This window comes from Osmerus eperlanus, chromosome 7 (assembly GCF_963692335.1).
Source record: "Osmerus eperlanus chromosome 7, fOsmEpe2.1, whole genome shotgun sequence".
Lineage (NCBI taxonomy): Eukaryota > Metazoa > Chordata > Actinopteri > Osmeriformes > Osmeridae > Osmerus > Osmerus eperlanus.
In genome coordinates this window covers 14,674,352-14,692,677 of record NC_085024.1, presented here as the reverse complement: position 1 = coordinate 14,692,677, position 18,326 = coordinate 14,674,352, and the positions used below count along the sequence as shown (strand labels likewise).

The following is an 18,326-nucleotide window of genomic DNA, read 5'->3' as shown; positions in this document are numbered from 1 at the left end:
TAGATAGGTAGATAGGTAGATAGGTAGATAGATAGATGGATAGATGGATAGATGGATAGATGGATAGATGGATGGATAGATGGATGGATACATACCCATGGGGGGCGTGGCCAATGTCTGTCGTCCGACCAGCTGGGCGGGTCCGAGTCCGTCCAGGAAGTCGCTGAACTGCGCGTCTGAGGAGAGCCTCACGCCGGGGAAGATGAGGCTACAACCCAACAACAAAGACATGCCAAGTTACCATGGGAACGCACCACAATGTCATCACGGAGACACAAGGTCAAGTTTGTTTTTGTCATGTGAAGTTCCTTTTCTCGATGTGCTTGTGTATCTCTCCAGACTCACTTCCCCTCGGAGCTGTAGCTGTTCATGCTGCCGTCGGTGGACTCCCTGCTGGCCTGCCGGGTCATCCTGCTCCTCATCTCCACCGCCAGGCCCGTCTCCGTGCTGCGCTGGATGGTGCTGCGCAGCTTCTTACCTCCCGCTTCTGGAGTGGGGAAAGAGAGAAAGAGAAACCTTTATTCTACGCGTGCCATTAGCTATGTATTCCGTGGTGAGTGCAGCGAAAGAGATATCGTGCATTCTGGTCGTGTGGCGTAGCAAGATTCAGCAGGAGAGGTACGTTCATTAGAACGGGAATTTGACCTATTCAATACACGGCAGCATCTAGACGGCACCTTCCGGACCGTCCATAGGTCACATGCTCAACAGGAGGCTCCTCTTTCCCCTCCTGTCCTTCTCCTCTCCTCTTTTCTCCTCTCCTTGTTGATTCAAACAGACAGCTGACTGCCCCCATTAGAGCCACTGAGCATCTTCTGCCAATTTCTCTGACAGCGTCGGCGTGGGGGCACGTGGCTGCCGCTGTTACAATGCTGAGCCACACACACATACATTTGCACAAGTTGATGCACACACACACGCACAGAGTACATACTGTGAGCCGAAACACATGCACACAGATTTTGGATCTTTTACCAAATCTAGGAGCAGCTGCTAGCTCAAGTTCTGTCAGCCAGCTTTCACAGATTACATTCCCCACAGCCAAAGCCAACAGGTAAAACCACTAGTGACACACAATACCCAATTCATCACATGAAAGGTTCAACAAAAATGTGAGAAACGAGCATGATAACTTTGTTTAGGTTGAATGGAGGCATAGACGCCGCTCCTGACCGGATCAACCATGTTAACACTTCTTTGAGACTTGTGTGAATGTTCATCACCTGGTGTTTATACAATACGGCCCTGTTCTGAATCACAGACATTGGATGCTGTTTTGATGACAGCACGAAGGCTGTAAGAACGGGTTCTGCTACTCTGACTGTGGTTTCATACAGACTGAATCGCAAATTAACACAATCCGGTGATCCTTGTAGTCATTTCCTAAAATAAAAAAAAATGCATTATCGTTATGCAAAGACATCCCAGGGAGGGCTTACACAGGCAGAGCCCAATCAGGCATTGATTGATGGACGCAAAGCTAGTACCCTCGTCGTTTCTAATGACGATGACTCATTCTCCGAACATGAATTGGAGTCGAAGTGAGTCGAAACCCTCAATGATAGGCCTGCTGTTGTCCCTGCAGCTGTGCCCCCCCCCCCCCCCCCTCCCCCAACCCCCCCACCTTTAGAAAAGACAGGGAGAAGGATCTCGGAAGCCGTCTTTATTTTTGACAGCGGAGCCTGGAATGTGGCGTATTCTGAGACATCCGCCCCCTCTTCCTGTTGCTGTGGCGCGCACACAGACACTGTAGGGGGCACAGGAGAGGGAGCGACGTTCATGTTATCTGCCCTGACAATGTCACAGCACCTTTCAAAGTCGGCCACCCAGCCAGGCAGCCAGGCATCCAACCAAACTGAGAACATGATACTTTATACAGCCAGTCACCAAAACAACAGGTTGTCAAGTTGACAGCGTGTCATTGTGATGTTGCCATAACTGCGATGGAACACTGTTTCGAAGGTTAACATGTCTACCTATTGCATGTCTACATTAATTTAATGCGTGCTGACTACATACAGCTTACTGTGCATGCTTCCAGCGCTCCAACCAGATGTTTGCATGGATGGGAGACCTTGCAGAAATAACCTGATGGGGCTCTGACTGAATACCGGTGTTAATTACAGTGACCTCACCCAGCATCACAGAGCTGAACTAGCACATCTAGTTTCCATTAAGAAATATGTTTGCCTTTAGAGATAGACATGAAATGTATGGGCGAGAGAGGGGAAAACATGCAGAAATGTCCCGAGCCAGAACCGAACCGGGGCTCTGCGCATGGGCCTCACCCTGTACGGCACGCTCCCTACCCAGTGAGCTACCAGGGCAGCCCAGCCCATCTTGTTCTAATAAGCCATCCAGCTGCCTCTGATGAGGCCGCTCTGCCTCACCTGACGGTCAGAGATCAGCAGCTTTGAGGATGATGAGAAGTGAGGGGGAAGAGACCAGGAAGTACTGCTGTAGTGTTACTGTATAGCAAAGTGGTGGAGCATTTGGCAGACTTTTAGGCTAGATCCCAGGAGAGAAGACAGCTACTGAAGAAGATCTAGCACGCCATTCTGCCACAGTCACTTCCCATCTAAATCTCTCAGTCTAAAGTCTACTAGTGCACTTCTGCAATATCCACTTCCTCCCTCCCTTTGTGGACTGGAAGCACTCTGATCTACCGCCCACCAGAAACAAACAAATTCTTCATTCACATCGTTACAGTGAGCCTGGAGATACGTTTTTCAAGCACTGTTTCATTCATGTGAGTAACACTGAGTAGATGAGACAGCAGACCTAAACAGCTCAGCAGAACTCGAATCAGCCTGCTCTCTGAACAAGCTCTGACATGGGCATGTTGTCTCTGGATGACAAAATAGAAAGGCCCAATCAACAATCACGTCAAGGAAAATCAAATCATACTACAGTCAATCCCAGAACCGCGTGTGAACCTCAAATAGAACGCATCTACCGTGCAACTGAGCTGCATAACATGACGGAGATGCACGGAGTCGTCTATCTCCCTGTCTCTCCATCCGTCTCCTCTCTCTCTTTCGCTCTCATTCCCTCCCCTCCTCTACCTCCTCCCATTCTTCTTTCCTCTCTTTTTTTCCCCTCTCCTCTCTTTCATCCTCTCCTCTTTTCCCCTCTCTCTTTCTGCGACCCTTTAGTCCCCTCTTCTTTTCTCCTGCTCGCCTTCCTCTCCTCCTCTCCCCTCCCCTCCTCTCGATCTCAGGGGGCCATCTTACCTCCGTCCTCCTCGTCGAAGGAGTTCATGCAGGGGAAGTAGACGGCCAGAGCCTCGAAGGAAGCCGACAGGCTCATCTTGCTCTGGGAGCGCTGCATGCGCATGCCCGGGGTGGGAGCGCTGGCATCATGCCCCTGTCTGCCCATGGTGACTTGCTCTTCCCTGTTCTATCGTCACAGCAATGAAAGCGAGCGCTCTCGGACGAGGGGGGTCGAGTTGCCTTCGCTAAGGTTACCCGTTCCAAAGGAAACGACGTGGGCTCCTAACGTGCACGGGTCAAACTAGGCGATACTGGATTCAGAGAGCAGAGATGTGGAGGTGAATGCTGTCTGGCCGTGGTCCTGGAAGGTAGCGAAAGGCCACGTCGAGAAACGCAGAGAGCTTAGAGAGGGATGAAGATGCGGGGTCCTGTTTCAGCTAAGTGCGTGTGCCGTGTGGCGGGCTCTCTGCTCTGCTCAGCTCCTCTCCTGCTGTAACACTAGCAAGGAGAAGGGGGAGGGGTGAGGGGCAGAGCGGACTGCATCCCTTTCCTCCAATCAGATTGCAAGCTGCTCAGGAGCGCTGGCTGCTCAGAAGAAGCTCTACCCGGAGATACACCCCCCCCTCCCCCCCATTTCAACATCTCTCTTACACTCTCATTCTCACTCCAACCCCCCCCCCCCCCACACACACACACACTCTCACAAACACACTCTGTTTCTCTCTCTAAATATCTCTCTCTTCACATACGCAGTCACATAAGTCTCTGTTCAAAACAGCCATTATTTACCAGTCTGTCTTGAGCAGCTACTCTGGTCATACGCCATTCACGTGGTGTGCACCCAGCCCCCCCCCCCCCCCCATATCCATTGACCTCCCCATCCAGCCCTCAGCCCCCCTTCCCAGGGCCCCGTCAAACCAACCAGTCCCCCCTCCTCTTCAGCCCTGACCCTCCCCAGTCTTATCAGCCCCCACCCTACCCAGTTCACCATCTGCATCAGCCCAGTTCTACTCAGTACTTTTCCACAAAGGGCTGCAGTGGTCTCGTGTCGTCGGCACAGTAAATCAACATCCCAGTGGAGGTTCATGAATGTAGGCTACTTCGCCATGGGAGCAGGTCTTCTGACTGAGTCCCTCAAAATGCAGTGGTCACATAGAAGACAAACAGGAAAAAACGAGCGTAAATCCAGGACGGAACCCGGAGAGAATCAGGACAGACCAGCACACCGCTGAGAGCCCCCCCCCCCCTTCCCCTCACCGCCACCCCTCTTCAGCCATGATTCATGATGTTGAGGCCACACAGAACACAACGTAGCCTGCATGTTCTTGTCACCGGGCCATGTACTGGCTCCTCTCCATCCCTCCCAAAGGCAGACACCACCTTCTGTTCAAAGGTCACAAGAGAAGAACCACCGTTTCTTTCCGAGAGGACGAGGAGTGATAGAAAAGCACTCTCAGGTGGTCCCCCGGGAATGCTTTGCTCAAACAACATCTTAAAGACATGGACAAGAAGCGGGTTGCGCCACTACAAAGACAAAGGCCAGAACCAAATCCCAAGGGAAGCTTCCAGTAGCCGAATAAAAAAAAAGATTGTTTTGACAATCTTGTCACAAAAACCACTGCAGTGCCTCCTCTTAGCATGAGAAGCTGGCAGAATAGGCACAGCACGAGCCAATTACTGATCTCTATCTCTGCAAAAATGTAAATATAGAACACAGCCCCTGTCCTCGTGTTCTCAACCCACATCAACCTGGTTCCTTTTCTATTTCTTCATCCGTTCTTTTGTTCCTCTGGGTTCTCGTCACGGGCCCAGCTGGAGAACATCAACTCGACACGTTCTCAAGGGAGATATGAGAACCGACTGGGTCAACTCCTATCAGGTCAGCCTATTGTCTCAGTTTAGATAGTCACTGAAAACAATTTTACCGTTATAACCCCCCACTCCGCCCTCCCACCCCCATTCAGTTCAGAAGGAAACCATTGTGACCGTGGAATGCTTCTATTTTACTGCCTTAAAAACTCTTAGGAAGTTATTTGAAGGTTCCCAGTGCAGAGCAGCAGTGAATGCTGAGGTGAGGTTTGTCCTCAAAACGTCTGATAGCTCGTGAAGAAGAATGAAACAGTGAGCTGCTGTGCACATGGTTCACCAGACATGTCTCAAACCCAGTGTCACTCTAAATACGACTTCTTGGACTAGAACTAGGCTCGACCTGGTGCTGATGGCAAGTCAGGCTGAATAGAGGAGTGAGGTGTTCAATTCAAAGCGGGGCACCTAAGCACTTTGTTTCCTGAGAGAGCAAAGAAGAAACAACATTTTGCTAAGAGTGCTCACGCATCAAGGGACGCTCTTTTTCCAGTGTGGAAAAAAGGGTTCGGGACTGACTAGATTGAGTTATCCAACTAAATGGTTCTTCTTCATTTTTCTATGAGTAATCTTCCAGAGTCTATCAGGGGAAGTGCTGAAGTCATCAGACACATGGCAGCGCCAGCTGGACACGTGCACTTCCTGTTTCGTACCTGTGACATCATAGCACAGCTCCTCCTATCCACCTGAAAAAGGGTCAGAATCTTAAGGAGGCAGTGAAGTCGTATTACACTTGGTTTGCCAACAGGGCTGGATACAAAAGGTGTAAACACATGCAATGCATAATAAGAAGGTTACTTTGAATATATGAACAGCTTTGAATATATATCTATGTACATATACAGTCGTGGCCATACGTTTTGGCAATGACAAATGTTGTGTTTTGCAAAGTTTGCTGGTTCAGTATTTGAGGAAAATGTTTTTCACATGTTTTCACAATACTGGAATAAAATAAGTCACATTTCATATTTTTGGGCAAATATTTTCAATATATGCAAATAGTCCCCTCTTTTACAGCAGTCGATCTGCTCTTAAAATCAGACTGATTTCACCTGGCTAGAACTAGTTCACACTTTCCCCTGTGCTGATGATATGACTTACTGACATTATGTTAGCAGTCATTTTATGCCACGGTTGTACAGTACATATACCATATACTGTTTATAGGAATATTATGTTTCTATCTGTGACAAAAGGTTAACACATGCTTCACATGTTGTGGAGAAAAAAAGGAAAATAACTGTGAAATCTGAAGCTGAAAAATCTACAAAAATGGGTAATAGACAGAATCGGAATTCAGTGTTTCACATGAGTTAGACGTCACTCTGATCCATAGAGCAGTTATGTGTGGGTCCTTTAAAGAACTACAACCTGAATCTGAGGGGGAATAACACCCCGGTTTCAGAGTGATGACATCGTTCTCTGTTTTATGACCCATTTCAGATAAACAGAAAATTCCTTTCAAGAACAACCTCACTTCCCAAAAGTCCTAAGTGAGTGTTCCAGTACAGCACAATGCATCCACACCATATCCGGTCAAGCTACTGTACAAGCACACTTTCTGAGACCCCAAGTCTGCCAAACAATGGGACATCACTGGAGAGGAATGCACCAAAAAATGCCAGTCATCCACCGACAACAACACAGGCGGTGTAACATCCCAGAAGTGATGCGAACGGCTGGTGCGCGGTGAAGAACTGAGGGGGGTTGCCGACGGCAACGTGTGTGATTGATGGAGCCGGGTTAAGGCAGAGCGTCAGACCACAACCCTGCGTCTGGGAATGGTAAACACTGTCTAATGGAGCCGGTCGGGCTACACGGTCCACACACAAATGCACGGTTACACGTGTACACCCATCTCATACGCACGCACGCACACACACATACACTTACACCTGTTTACATTCTCTTGTTCTCTCCTGCTTGTCTTGACACAGGCCAGCCCTGCTGGTCAGGAAGTAACCACCCCCTCCCCCACCCCCACCCACCCCTGTCCCTGTCCCCCTACACACACACACACACACCTCCACACTTCCCTCCTGGCTTACAAAGCTGCCTGCCACCATATGCTATTGGTTCTGCACTGACCAGTTTAACAGAGCGTGCTCATGGTGACTGAAGTGGAAAGGCCAGGATCCAAAAGTTCTGATGCGTTCAACCCTAGTCACCAAAGAACTACTTGCTAGCAGCCTCGTCGATGACTTTCCCTTTCTTCTGATCATCCTGTCCTACCACAGGGTAGGACATCATTATATAGAACAAGGTCACAAATGTGCACACACCCACACGCACACACACATAGTAGAGTGAGTGGATCTTTACCGCTAAGTGACACACAGAGGGCAAATAGGCAAACATGGTCACATTACTACAGAACCAACTGGACACTGATGGGCACTGATGGAGAAGGAGAAAAAGAGAGGAAGAGAGAGGGAATGAAATAGAGAGAAAGAGAGAGGGAGAGAGAGAGAGGGAGAGAGGGAGGGAGGGAGAGAGGAAGGTGAGAGGGAGTGAGAGAGAGAGGGAGGGAGGGAGGGAGGGAGGGAGGGAGGGAGGGAGGGAGGGAGGGAGGGAGTGGTCCAGTGGGGACATTTGTCAATATAAAATGCTTCCATGTAATGAATGTACCATAGCACATTTAGTAAGTCATCATCAATCACTTGTCATTAGGCACACACCAGACATTTCCAAATAAACAAAACTCTAACTGGAACGAAGAAAACAAGCCGAGAACGTATGAACTGGAAAAAACCTTTCACAACTACACACATGCTACGAGACCCAAGCAAGCAAAGCTTCCTTCACAGGCCCTGACACAAAAACAACCACAAAATGTCTTTAAAATGCTAAAAGTTCGACCGCCCTCAATATCACTGATATCATGTCATCAGGTGACATCTGAAGGGGAACTCAGCTATATTTTTAGCGGGGGTTAAAAACAGTGTTGAAGATGGAAGTCTGTGTTCAGTCTGAAGGAAGAAGAACCAAAATATGTGGGCTGTGATAGCTACATGTCTCCAGTATGGAGTAACCGGCTTACTTAGAAAGTGAGTCAGACCTGAGGAAGTGGCTGACAGTGAGAACAACTAGCAGTAGTTATCAGTATGAGCCTAACTGGCCATCAGTAGGAAGGGTTAGCATGCTGTGAAAGCAGCATTCCCAGCCCACCAGCTGGGAATGCTGGTGAGCAAGCAGCTAATGGACTTGCAATTGAAAAGAGAAGGCAGGAAAGATGCTAGCAGGCTAGTAGGCTACGTGAGGCTTGCATAACAACTGGTAGTTTAGAGTGAACTGACCCACGGAGAAGTTTCCCAAGCTGTTGAGTCATAGTATCGTCCAGCCTCAATGACTAATAATAATGCAAAGGGAAGCATTAGTACTTCACATGAGATTACACATTTGTACAACACCTTACTGGGTAGAACTTGTGCTTTAACAAACGTCGGTATAATGAATTTAAAATGAGATGTCAAATTTGATCACACATTAACTGGATTAACAGCATAAACTGTACTCCCGGAAAGCTACAACTCAAATAACGTTTAACAATACAGTATGTGCAATGTGAAACACCTCGTCAGGGTATGTTTAAGTTAGCTATTCAGACGCAAAAGTGTGATGGGTAAATACATACATGGAAAAAGAACAAATGGCATTTTTACTGAGCTTTTATTGTTTTTGCAGCCTATTATTTCTCTCCAGCTCAAGTGTGCTGTAACTGTGTATGTACTGTGAATGACAAAGTCGGTCACTGACAACACTCTCATTAACTGGCTTAATAGGTCTCTTCTAATTAGAATTAAGAGGAAGGTAAAAAATTCTGTAGTGTGTGTGTGTGTGTGTGTGTGTGTGTGTGCGTGTGTTGTATGTAACGTATGTTTCTAACTCCCTCCCATCGATCTCAAGCTTTGTAAGCTGTCAGATGAATCAGTAAAAACAACCCACACAATCGCTGACCCAATTATCCTCAACAATGTCATAAACACGGTCGTAGAACAGTAAAAGCAGGGCCCTCTCGAGGTGCACTTGATTCATATGCCCCGTGTGGGCCAAAGAATGAATGCACTTTGATAGTGCTTAGAAACAAGCACATTGACCAGTCAGTGAGTGGACGTATGTTTAAGTGTGCAGCGTCTGCCAATGGGTTTGTGATTCATAATTGTAGAAAGCATCAACAGTCTATTCAAGCCAATGTAGGTCACTGTAGAGAGAGAGAGAGAGAGAGAGAGAGAGAGAGAGAGAGAGAGAGAGAGAGAGAGAGAGAGAGAGAGAGAGAGAGAGAGAGAGAGAGAGAGAGAGAGAGAGAGAGAGAAAAAGAAAAAGAAAGAGAGCAAGAGAAAGGTAAAGAAGGGCAAGGGATCAGGTGATGTAGAGACGTTAGTTGGGAAAAGGGAGAGAAACACATAGACGGAGAGAAAGGACACACACATATGCAGTCCAGTATAATATAAATAGTGTCTATAGAGAGAGTGGGAGAGAGACTACTTAGTTCCTGGTGCTCCATGCATCACTCTGAGAGCTGCTTGTTTCACCGGCCCTTCACCAAAGCTAATTGGGCCCCAGCTGGTGTGTGAGTGTGTGTCTGTGTGTGTGTGATTGTGTATGTGTGTAACAGTGTGTGTGTGTCTGTGTGTGTGTTTGTGTCAGTGTATGTGTTTGAGTGTATGTGTATGGGTGCGTATGCGTATGCTGAGACAGGCGCCCAGCTCCACACAAGATTGATCACCTTTGTTGAAAGCTCAAAGTTCAGCTTTTTACTGCATACAACACCCACTTAGTCCTATGTCCATGTCACAGAATGTATGTAAAGTTAGGGAATGGTGATTTACATTTACATTTAGTCATTTAGCAGACGCTCTTATCCAGAGCGACTTACAGTAAAGAACAGGGACATTCTCCCCGAGGCAAGTAGGGTGAAGTGCCTTGCCCAAGGACACAACGTCATTTTACACGGCCGGGAATCGAACTGGCAACCTTTAGATTAGTGTATTTTTCCTAGTTTATGGGAACTATTTTCTTAGACCTGATACTTTGAGATATGTGGCTAGAATTTGTGAGTTATCAGTTTGCATCCAGCTGATTAAAGCTCTCTATAGATTCTGTGATTGACTATCTCCCCCTCCTCCTCTTCTTCTCTCTCACGTCAACGCTAATTAGGTGTGTGTGTTTGTGGGGGGGCGTATGTGTGTGTTTGGGGAGGGGATTAACAGGGACCTGTTGTCTAGGCGACGTGGAGCGACATAAAAAGCGAGGCATTTGTAGACAGACTTGGACCGATCGGTGGAGGAAATGCAAATGGAATCAAGGAGATCGGTTTGAGCTTGTTTTTTCCTGTTTTCAGGTTGTTGGCTAACTCGAGCAGGTCACTCAGGTCACCTTCATGTCCCTTTCTACACCAGCTGGACAGCAGGAGAATACTTCAATACATTCAATACCTTAGCCTCCGCCACTGAAAATGGAGACAAGCAGGCCCACTCACATGGGCTCTTTCTGTCGATCTGATTTCCTGGATGCATAGAAAACACAGCTCGTAGCAATTAGAGGAGGAGAAGAGGAGAAGAGGGGGAGAGATAGAGGGAGGGGGGGCGGGGAGGAGCAGGAAGAGAGGGAGGAGAAGGAGGAGAACGGGAAGAGAAAAAGGGGAGAGCAGGAGAGGAGGCAAAAGAGGACAAGAGAAGCAAATTCAGTCATGGGAGGGATCGAAAAAAAAGGGGGAGAATGAAGGGGGATAAACACAAGAGAGGGATTCAAAATGAAGAGCCAGGGAGCTCAGCAGCCTGTATGGTTTCCAGGAATCCATCGCTGACGACACACGCAGATCCGCTCGGTCACAACAGACACACGCTCTCTCTCCCAACGCTTTGACAGAGCCAGCGTAGAAGGACTCCAATGGCCTACATCAATCCATTTGACCCCCCCCCCCCCCCACCCCCCCTAGAACGAGACAGACCAGGACACAGGCAGCTCCACACCACACCTCAGCCCCACAGTAAAGCAGTGTTATAGTGCCGTGAGGCAGAGCGGAGCCAAGACTCGACAGCTCATCATCACAGCTTTAATGACCACCTGCCCAGACCCCCGAGACAGCCACAGAGGATGTAACAGACACAGTATGCATTCCTGATGTACGTATAACCATCACTTTTTTATGGGGGGGTAATATTGGACAGAAGGAAATGTAAAAGGAGGCATTAAGACTTTTGCCAGAAGTGCTTTTCTATTGGGTCTCACTGCGGTGCAGCTCGTTACAGTGGCTTAATTTTGCTGACTCAAAGTTTGGCACAGCAGTTCTGGGGGGTTGGTGGGTGGGGAGTAAATGCGTGTGTGTGTGTGGTAAAGTTATGAGAGTATTCTCTGTTGAGGTGTGCAAATAATGGAGCCTCTAGCACTGCTGAATGGCAAGAAGCAACAATCCAACAATGGAAATCAATCATGTTTTTACGCCTGCTTGTCTGTTATCCCAACTATGCACACACACAAATAAGTGGACGTGCGTGGACGTTTTTATGCAGAAAGACACCGACACGCACATCCCCTCCTCTCCTACGCACACAAACCCTTCACTTTAGATCAATACACAAACAGACAGGCACATCACACACACACACACACAGACACACACACTCCCATGCCTCTCACAACGCACATGAATCCGAGTAGCTATTCCACCATGATTAATGAGGCCAATCTGTCGAAGTTCACAAAGCGTGCATGAATACCCCGGCCTTATGTTAACACGGCATGTTCTAACCAGAACGAAACCCTGCATCACCCACAGTACCTCAGCCCCCTTCACAAAAGGTACACGTCACTGGGTCACCCACACAAAGCTGAGCAGGGCTTGCAATAACCAAATTCCCACAGTGGCATTTCAATATGCAAAGGAGCTCTTGTGTGTCTGTTGTCCTACATCTCAAGTAGGGCCGGTGTCGTATAGGTCAGAGTGTTTCTCTGAGGGCTGCCTGGGACCTGAGGAGATCAGTCCCAACGATTTGTGCTTCGGGCTCTGAGGTCTGGTGCCTTTGGGGAGCCCTGAGTGGGAGAGTGTGCACGGGAAGAGTGCGCACATTACCCGCAACCTCCTACCTGGGAGATGCTACCCCAGCCTGGCTGCTAACACACACACAAGGACGCACAAACCCACGTACACTCGAGCGCCCAGTCACGTGAAACACTGAGAGGACCTAAAGGAGCCTCTTATTTCCTACACTCATTACATTTACATTACATTTAGTCATTTAGCAGATGCTCTTATCCAGAGCGACTTACAGTAAGTACAGGGACATTCCCCCGAGGCAAGTAGGGTGAAGTGCCTTGCCCAAGGACACCACGTCAGTTGGCACGGCCGGGAATAGAACTGGCAACCTTCGGATTACTAGCCCGATTCCCTAACCGCTCAGCCACCTGACTCCCTGACTCATCCTTTGATAGCGTCTCTAAGTTAGCCGACCGACCCCCCCGGATTCAGCACAATAAAGTAGGTCATGGAGCACCTGATGGGTGCAAGCGCAGACCTATGCAGCCTTCCCATTGGTGGAGAACCAGGACAGGGGATTTGAGGAAAAGACACAATCTTGTTGAATCAACTAAAAGCGCTGAGTGAAATATTGATATGCTTTTAAGATTCAAGCCTCGCAAGCGTATGTGTGTGTGTGTATTGGAGAATATCCAGATGTCTAAGAAAGGAAAGCAAAATGAAACTAAAGGAATGGAGCAAGGACAAATCCATATTCTCAGTAGTTTTTACACTGCACCTGAAGATATCAGGCTCAGCAATGAGCAGCAAGTTTTTATTGAACAATATAGCCAGTACATCTAATCTATGCTTATTGCATTGCTCTGTAGTAAAAGACAGGCACAAGCACTCTCGAAGCCCTGGAGGAGAGGGGGGGAGGGGAGAGTGAGGAGTGTGGAGGAGGAGAAAGGAGAACAGGGAGAGCAGGAAGGGGGGGGGGCGGAGAAAAGTTGGAGGGAGAGAGGGGGGTGGAGGATGGGGGGAGGATGAGAGGGAGAGAAGGAGAACAGGAGGGGAGGAGGAGCTGGGAGGAGGAGGGGTGAAGGAGGAGATGGAGAGGAGGAAGAGGAGAGGACCGTCTGCCTCACCCCTCCTTCACGCCGCCTCACGCAGGAGGGGCACGTGCGGACCGCTGACGGACAGACCTGGTTATCTGGCCCACTCGCAACCTCATGATTGGAACCCATCGAGCGGGCTGACCTAGCCTTTATCACGGGGTCAGATCGGACAGACACTGCTACAAACTGTATATTGGGAAAGTTCTGTTGACATGGCAAATGAAGGTTTTCAAAGTAGCCTCAGAGCTCGCGTGAGTGAACCCTCCTCTGCTTCCCACAGTACTGCCAAGGGACTGACCTGCACACAGACCCCAATTTAGGCCCGACGCAATACAGACACGTGCGGCTTTCACAGCCTTCACTCTTCACCTGCCTATTCAACCACAGGAAAGACAAGATGTCCTCTTTTACGAGGTGGATTTTGAATGGGGGAGGGAGGAACGACAGCCATTTATTTCCTGAAAAGAGAGGTTGAAGAGAGCTTTCATCTCCAGGGAAAATCCAACCTAATTTTGTTTGTGTAGCTATGTTTACAAGCAACATCACAGAGGGCTTCACACATGCCCACAGATTTGCAGTTATACACCATCAACCCGTCAAACCCTAACCCCTCTTCCACTGTGGTCAAAGCCCATCATTTTTTTCTTGTCTTTTGGCAATAGTCCTTAGAAGGAAATAGTCCTTTATAGTTAATTGCATAACTGAAGCCCTGAGGCACCCCACCTCTGGTTGACATGGTGATGTGCACGCATGCACAGAGAGAGAGAGAGAGAGAGAGAGAGAGAGAGAGAGAGAGAGAGAGAGAGAGAGAGAGAGAGAGATAGTACACAGCACTTACTACTGCAGCCCTTTGTTAACAGCCTATGTTTGTAGTGTACCACAGTTTTTTTTGTATTCGATTATCTACTTCAGAGTGCCTGTTTCTACATGTTTTCTGTTGCTACATTGTAATAATCATCTACACTGGCACAGTGTCACACCGAAGAACCCCTGAGAACCCCCCAGAATCCCCCCGGTCACCTCCACATCCTCTCACACGCATCGCCGAGATCAGTGCACACGCATCACAAAGGAGCCGCCGCTGTGGGTCACCAGGCTCAACGACAACCGCCGACACGGCCTCATCAAAGAAAAAAAATCGTCACGGCAACAGTCAGAGCGGCTACAAAGCAAATCAAGCACAGGGAAGCGAAGGAGAAGAGGTGAGGCGCCGCCGGCGGACTCTCGTCGTCTAGGAAAGAGAGAGAGAGGGAGGGAGGAAGGGAGGGAGGGAGAGAGAGAGAGGACGTGAGAGGGAAACAGTCCACGCCAGCTCACGCACCGACTCCAGCTCCCGTCACGTCCAGTCCTGCAACAGATCACTGCTGGGGGGGGGGGGGTGGTGGGGGGGGGGAGAGAACCGTCACCCAGAGGTGGTACGGAGGCCTGTGAGGGACATTAGAATTGCCGTGTCTAGGGAGGGCAGGGAAGGAGGGAGAGAGGGAGGGAGAGAGGGAGGAGAGCCACGCCTACCTGTTTGGCTGAGCTGGGAGGTGCTCCGGCTCTTTCTGGAGATGCCGACGATGGCGGACATTTTGGCACCGATGCTCGAGCGTCTCTTCTTGTCGCCGGTGCCCACCGTGCCCACGGCCGTGTCTGATTGGCTCCCGTCCGTCTTCTCCAGGTTGCACATGTCGCCACCGATGCTTGTGCTCTTGGTCATGTTGCCCCCGGACGTGCCCATCTGCCTGTTTTTCATTTTGGATGTAAAGTCACTGTCAGCCATCGCCGCCGTCGCCATGGAGAGGGGGAGGCGAGGACAGGAGGACAGGAAAGGACAGGAGAGGAGAGGGGGGGAGAGAAAGGGAGGAGAGGAGATGCGATGAAAAGAGGAGGGGGGGGAGAGGGCGGAAGAGGAGAGGAGCGGAGGAGAAAGGAGAGGGGAGGGGAGGAGAGGAGAGAGGAGAGAAGGACATGATTCAGGTACAGGTACAGGAGTCTACAATGTAGGATGGAGGTTGAAGGTAGCATGAATGTAAACATGAATATTGAAAGCAATCGTAAAAGAAGTCAACGGATAGACTTCTCTCTGAGATTGACAGAAATGACGTGCCGTTTATCCAGTGAGTGAAACGTGTCATCCATCAGAGAGGACGGAACAATAATCAATGAAAATTGATTATTGAGGTAAAAGCGTGTGCCATGGTGTTGCCACGTCAACAATGGTGATCGCGAGAGGTGAGTGTGTTTGATCACACTGCGCCACAAACCTCAGACCTTCAAAGCGTGACTGATTTGAGATTATTATGGGTTGACGATGGCAGCCCGTTGCTATGGCGTCGCGTCTCTGAAGCGCTCATCAAAAGTCAAAACAACCCTAAAGAAGACATCACCATGGCTGAATCAGAAGAAACAAAACTCACTTTCACTTTTTCTTCTTCTGAAAGAAAATGAGGCCACAAATTAAGGTTTCGCCTCGGTTCTTAGTGTGTAAGATTAAGTTTCAGAGACAAATGACATAATCGAGGTCAGACTAGGGGGCCTTAATGAGGAGAATTACTAGGACAAGATTGCCCCGCGGGCGCTCATGTCACTTAATTAAGGGACTGAACCATCACACGCCATTGTTTTCGGAAGACCATTTAAGACGAAATACCCAGATTATCATGGAGAACACATCTATGAGCTTTCACAATTACTTCCATTACGCCTTTATGAATGTTATGAACGTCTCACATTAGGGCTAGACATGTCTTTTCCTATTTAAACCAAGTATGGTGATTATGAAACCTTAAAGATTACAGTCTTAAAGAGGTGCCCCCCTACACTAGAACTAGTTGTGCTTGAATATCTACAGATGAAATATTTGTTATTAACCACTGGAAAATCCACTTCAATTTGCCTGAACCTGATTAGCTTGATTGTTCTGATGCTATGAATCTGAATATGAACACATGGTAAATCAGCTTGATGATTCGTTGTTTCACCCCAAACCCACAACCCCGCAGGTGGTGTTGATTTAGTTTCTGTGTTGCACCTCCACCCAAATGACGTTACCCAACGGGGTGAGGAAGAGGAGGGTGGCTCATTAATGAAACATTAAGATAACATGTCCTTTTTGTGGCCAATCAGTGATAGTCATAGCACCTTGTCAGGTCATAGCACCTTGTCTGGCTGTCTGCAGAAAGAGATGCCCTTCCACCTGCTCAGCTAATTAGACCAGAGAGAGATGGAGAGAAGGTAGAAAGACGGACGTAGAAAGATGGAGGTTGGGCGAGATGGGAAAACTAGGAGGATGAGAAAGAGAGAAATGGAGAGAAGGAAAGACAGAGAGAGAGGAAAGGGATAGCTGGAGGAGGAAAGAAGAAGAGAAGACGAGGGAGTGGCAGGGAGAACGAGTCCTGGTTTGATGGACTCGTGACGTGGCCAGTGAGGAGCCAGGCAGAGGTGGCTGGCCACGTGTTGGAAGGGTCCGTGCTCTGCCTCCTTCATTAAAGGAGACACCCAGACAGAGCGGTCAGAGAAGCTAACAAGGATCAGACCATACCTGACCTCTAACACCCTCACACACTGGGAGGCATTTAACGCCTTGGTCTTCACATGGTTCCCCACGAGCGAGGGCCATTTCACCCTCCTGAAAGGCACATTTTAGATGAGGCAGAGAGAGAGAGAGAGAGAGAGAGAGAGAGAGAGAGAGAGAGAGAGAGAGAGAGAGAGAGAGAGAGAGAGAGAGAGAGAGAGAGAGAGAGAGAGAGAGAGAGAGAGAGAGAGAGAGAGAGAGTAATGTACTCCATTCTCTTACTTACTTATACTTACTTACTTACTTACTTACTTACTTACTTACTTACTTACTTACTGCAACAAATAGAAGCCAGAACAAGAGTCAAAGTGATTATCTGGTGTGACTCACATAGGGATTGCTACAGCCTTTTTAAGAAAGCAGTAGTATTGCTAACATGGCTACAATTTGCAGACACGGCCAGCATCGCTGACACAGGTGCTGTAGCATTGCTAACAGAGCTAGCAGACCACCCAATCAAGCTCTTTGCTTCAACCTGTCCAGCATCAACAGGCTGTGCCACAGATCACTCAGCACTCTGACCTCCATATTGGATGCTTACATAGAAGGATTAGTGGCTTTGATCAGCTAATACAACCATGGACCTTTGCAACTCACAACATCAAAGACTTCAACTCCCAGATGCCCCTCCGGCGCTGTGGCTGAGCTGTGCTGACATTCTAAAATATGCTCTTTTCTTTGCGACCACCTTGGTGAGTCGGCATTTCATCCACTGACAAAGAATGAGCAAACAGCTTGAGCCTGATAACATTTGGATGGCAGTTTGATAACAGTTTGAGGTGGCTCAGTGTGTGTGTCAGATATCAGCGAAGAATCAATTTCCTCAGACCTGGCTGCTGTCCCTCCTCTCTCTCTCTCTCCCTCCTCTCTCTCTCTCTCTCTCTCTCTCTCTCTCTCTCTCTCTCTCTCTCTCTCTCTCTCTCTCTCTCTCTTCTACTCCCTTCCCTTCTCCCACTCTCTCCTCCTCTCACCCTCTTTCTCTCCTACTCCCTTCTCTCTACCTCTATCCTCAGCCCTCTTTCTCCCCCTCCCCCGTCTCCCCCCCTCTCTCCCTCTCTCTCTCTCCCCCTCTCTCTCTCTTCCTCCTTCCTCTTCATCCTCCGCCCACTCCCCCTCCCCCCCCTCTCTCCTGAGCGTTGGCACTCGGTAGCTCTCCTCTGTGAAGAGGCTTGGCAGAGGCGAGCCTCTCTCTCCAGGGATGTGTGCTCTGGATTCCGGGTGAACACAGTGTTCCTCTCCATGCAGATCACTCACTACTCTGCGCCGTACATTTTTCATCTAGGCCAAGATGTTCCAAAGGCAAAAAAAAAACAAAAGCTCTATTTGTGTGTCGGCTTGGAGGGAATGATTAGCGCTTTTGAAAGAGCTCATGTGCTCATCTGAAGGTTTTCATGGGAGGTGAAGCAACAATGTACTGTCTGATTTATGAAGGACTGTGTGTGTGTGTGTGTGTGTGTGTGTGTGTGTGTGTGTGTGTGTGTGTGTGTGTGTGTGTGTGTGTGTAGAAATGTGCGTGATTTTTTTCAAGAATAATGGTCCCGCCGGTAGAACAAGATTGTTAATCTTAACCCCTAAATATTTTCGTATTCTTCTAATCAATGCAACTCCTTCAGGTCATA

At 48.7% G+C, this 18,326-nt stretch overlaps 1 protein-coding gene across 21 annotated transcripts in view; it reads right to left on the bottom strand.

Moving 5' to 3' along the window:
- LOC134023204 (regulating synaptic membrane exocytosis protein 2-like) overlaps nt 1-18,326 on the bottom strand; it is a 57,716-nt gene that overhangs the window by 3,242 nt on the left and 36,148 nt on the right. For 15 of the 21 annotated variants that reach the window (XM_062465117.1, XM_062465121.1, XM_062465129.1 and 12 more), the window contains 3 exons: nt 14,661-14,902; nt 346-487; nt 96-208 (listed from right to left, as the gene is read on the bottom strand). In XM_062465117.1, coding sequence (XP_062321101.1) covers nt 96-208; nt 346-487; nt 14,661-14,902 — 497 coding nt within the window. Of the gene's footprint in view, nt 1-95; nt 209-345; nt 488-3,233; nt 3,743-14,660; nt 14,903-18,326 lie in introns of those variants that run through there. The other 6 variants (XM_062465130.1, XM_062465111.1, XM_062465120.1 and 3 more) reach the window with 3 other exon arrangements.